Below are 2711 nucleotides of genomic sequence, written 5' to 3' on the forward strand. Positions count from 1 at the left end.
CAGCCTTTTCCCGGTTCTCCAGTTTCTTTCTTAATCAGTTGTTTCTTTCACTATCAGTGTCAAACCCATAAGAAAAACAAACTAACAAAAGAACTGATAAACAGGATGGGAGGAAATTGCAAAGCTCTGTACAGAAAAGGAAACAATTCTCAGAGAAAGCCCACAGAAAAGGGAAAACCTTCGCCAGAAAATCATCTGGCAGAAAGTATAAAAGGAAAAGTGAGTCAGGTTTCATATGCCCAAGAAGATCTTGGTAAAGTGTGTGGCCAGTACAATTTGTGCTTGATGACACCCCAGTGGGACAGGAGGGGGGAGATATGCAAGCAAAATTACTTAGCTATTATTACATCTCACTCCAGTCAGAGCAAATATCAAGAAAAAAAAACATGAAATGGTGAGGAGATGGGGACCAAATATTCCTTACAGACTACAGGTAGGAGTGTAAATTAAGAGACTACACTAGAAATGTTACCAATGAGGGTATTCCAAAGCTAAAAGTAGAACTACCATATTACCCAGCTATACCATTCCTAGGTATATACCCAAAGGATCAAAGTGGGCATGCAATAAAGTTACTTGAATACCTTTGTTTATTGTGACACACTATTCATAATAACTTGTAGAATGAATGGTTATAAAAAGATGATATAAATACACAATTGAGTTTAATTTCAGCCATAAAGAAGAAAAATATAGGTTATTTGCTGGAAAATGTGGAAAATGTATGAAAATGGAGATCATTGTGTTGAACAAAGTAAGTCAGACTCAGAAAGGAAAAAAAATGTAGCCAGGCATAGTAGTGAAAACCTTGAATCTCACAATTAAGGAGGCTGGAACAGAGGGGCTTCTCTTACATAGTGAGTTCAAGGCCAGCCTAGGCTACATGAGATGTTTTCCTCTTCGTCCCTAAAACAAACATACAAATAAAGAAAAAGACAAATATAAATCCAGCATGGTTCTTTTTTTATAAAAAAAGATTTATGTATTTGTTTGTTTGTTTATTTATTTATTTATTTATTATGTATAGTTGTCTTCAGATACTACAGAAGAGGGTGCCAGATCTCATTACAGATGATTGTGAGCCACCATGGGGTTGCTGGGATTTGAACTTAGGACCTTCAGAAGAACAATCAGTGCTCGTAAACACTGAGCCATTTCTCCATCTCCAGCCCTTCCAGCATGGTTCTTTATTTTTCTAATTCTAGCACTCTGGAGGTTGAGGCATCAGACTCTATTGCTTCTAGTGCTTGAGAGGTATAGAGTGAGGTTGGTTGTGGTAATTCATGTGTGTAATCCTAGGATGATTGCCATGAGTTAGAGGCCAGACCAGGCCTGGGATATACTATAAGGCCCTGTCTCAAAATCACTTCCTACTAGCCGGGCAGTGGTGACACAGGCCTTTAATCCCAGCACTTGGGAGCCACAGCCAGGAGGATCTCTGAGTCTAAGGCCAGCCTGGTGTACAGAGTGAGTCCAGGACATCCAAGTCTACACAGAGAACTCCTGTCTCGAAAAACAAAACATAAAACAAAAACAAACACCAGAAAAATTATCACCACCACCCTCACAAAGTACATGATAGACATATGAAAGTGGATAATGAAATGCATTATTTTATAGGATGGCTATTTGGCAAGTATAGAAAGAAAGGAAGAAAGAAAAAAGGAAGGAAGGGAAGAAAGAAAGAAAGAAAGAAAGAAAGAAAGGAAGAAAGAAAGAAAGAAAGAAACTGAAACCCCATTGTGGTAGAATGGATCCTACAGCCCTATGGCATCTGCACATGCATGTGGCACTGGCACATGTGGTGACCACCAGAAAACCTAGCCGTGAACGGTACCCGGAGCTGCAGGCCTGTTTTTGTGCAGACCGACAGTGTGAACACGTGCGCGCGTGTGGTATGTGTGCAAAGTCTGAGAAACTTTAAGTGTATGCGTGCACAGGTGTGTGGAAGCTTGTTTACACTGAGTGTGCAAGATGCCTGTAAACTCTATGAAGAAACACCAAGCCGGGCTCGGTGTGTGCGGACCCTGGGAACGCTAAGCTGTAAGGACTTGTGGCGCGAACCCTGCGCGCGCGCCCGTTCCGCGCACTTCGTGCGCATTTCACACCAGCCCGAGAGTCTCCCTTGCTGGGGGTGGGGGGAGAGAAGCGGCGAGCGAGCGAGCGAGCGCATAACACGTGCGGTCCCTTCTCGCGCGCGCGCGCACGCGTGCGGGCTGAGGAGTGACGCACGAGCGAGTGCAGGAGGGTCCGGTGCGGCGAGCCCAGGCAGAGTGAGGACATCGCGCAAGGTGGGAGGCCGCGTGCGCATGCGGACACGCGCGGAACGGGTGCGACACAGCGGGCCGGACAGTGCGCCTGTGCAGCCCGCGCATCCCGATGGAGCGCAGCGTTGGGAACGGCGGTGGAGCTGGAGCCCCCTCCGAAGGGGCTGCCAAGGGCACGTCGCTGCTGCCGGCGAAGTCCACGGAAGCGGCCTCGGGGCGATCGTCCCTGGCCACCCCCCGGCCAGCAGGTAAGGCCCTGGGAGCGCCTGGGCAGGCCGCGCTGAGGACCCCCGGGGGGCGGGGCGGGGCGGCCAACGGGCTCTGACCCGGACGCCCTTTCCCGGGCCTAGGTCAACCTGACCCCGAGGGCCTCAGGCTGCGGCTCTCTTTCGGCAGGTGGCGGGTGTGGTGGAGGGTCTCCTCGGGCTTGGCGTGGGTGCGTGG

General features: G+C 48.4%; 1 protein-coding gene across 4 annotated transcripts in view; it reads left to right on the plus strand.

Moving 5' to 3' along the window:
• The first annotated feature begins 2193 nt into the window (after positions 1-2193).
• Map7d2 (MAP7 domain containing 2) overlaps positions 2194-2711 on the plus strand; it is a 105294-nt gene continuing 104776 nt past the window's right edge. For all 4 annotated transcript variants that reach the window (XM_031370136.1, XM_031370144.1, XM_031370145.1 and 1 more), the window contains exon 1: positions 2194-2515. In XM_031370136.1, coding sequence (XP_031225996.1) covers positions 2380-2515 — 136 coding nt within the window. In that variant the 5' untranslated portion in view covers positions 2194-2379. The remainder of the gene's footprint in view (positions 2516-2711) is intronic.

This window comes from Mastomys coucha, chromosome X, assembly GCF_008632895.1.
Source record: "Mastomys coucha isolate ucsf_1 chromosome X, UCSF_Mcou_1, whole genome shotgun sequence".
Lineage (NCBI taxonomy): Eukaryota > Metazoa > Chordata > Mammalia > Rodentia > Muridae > Mastomys > Mastomys coucha.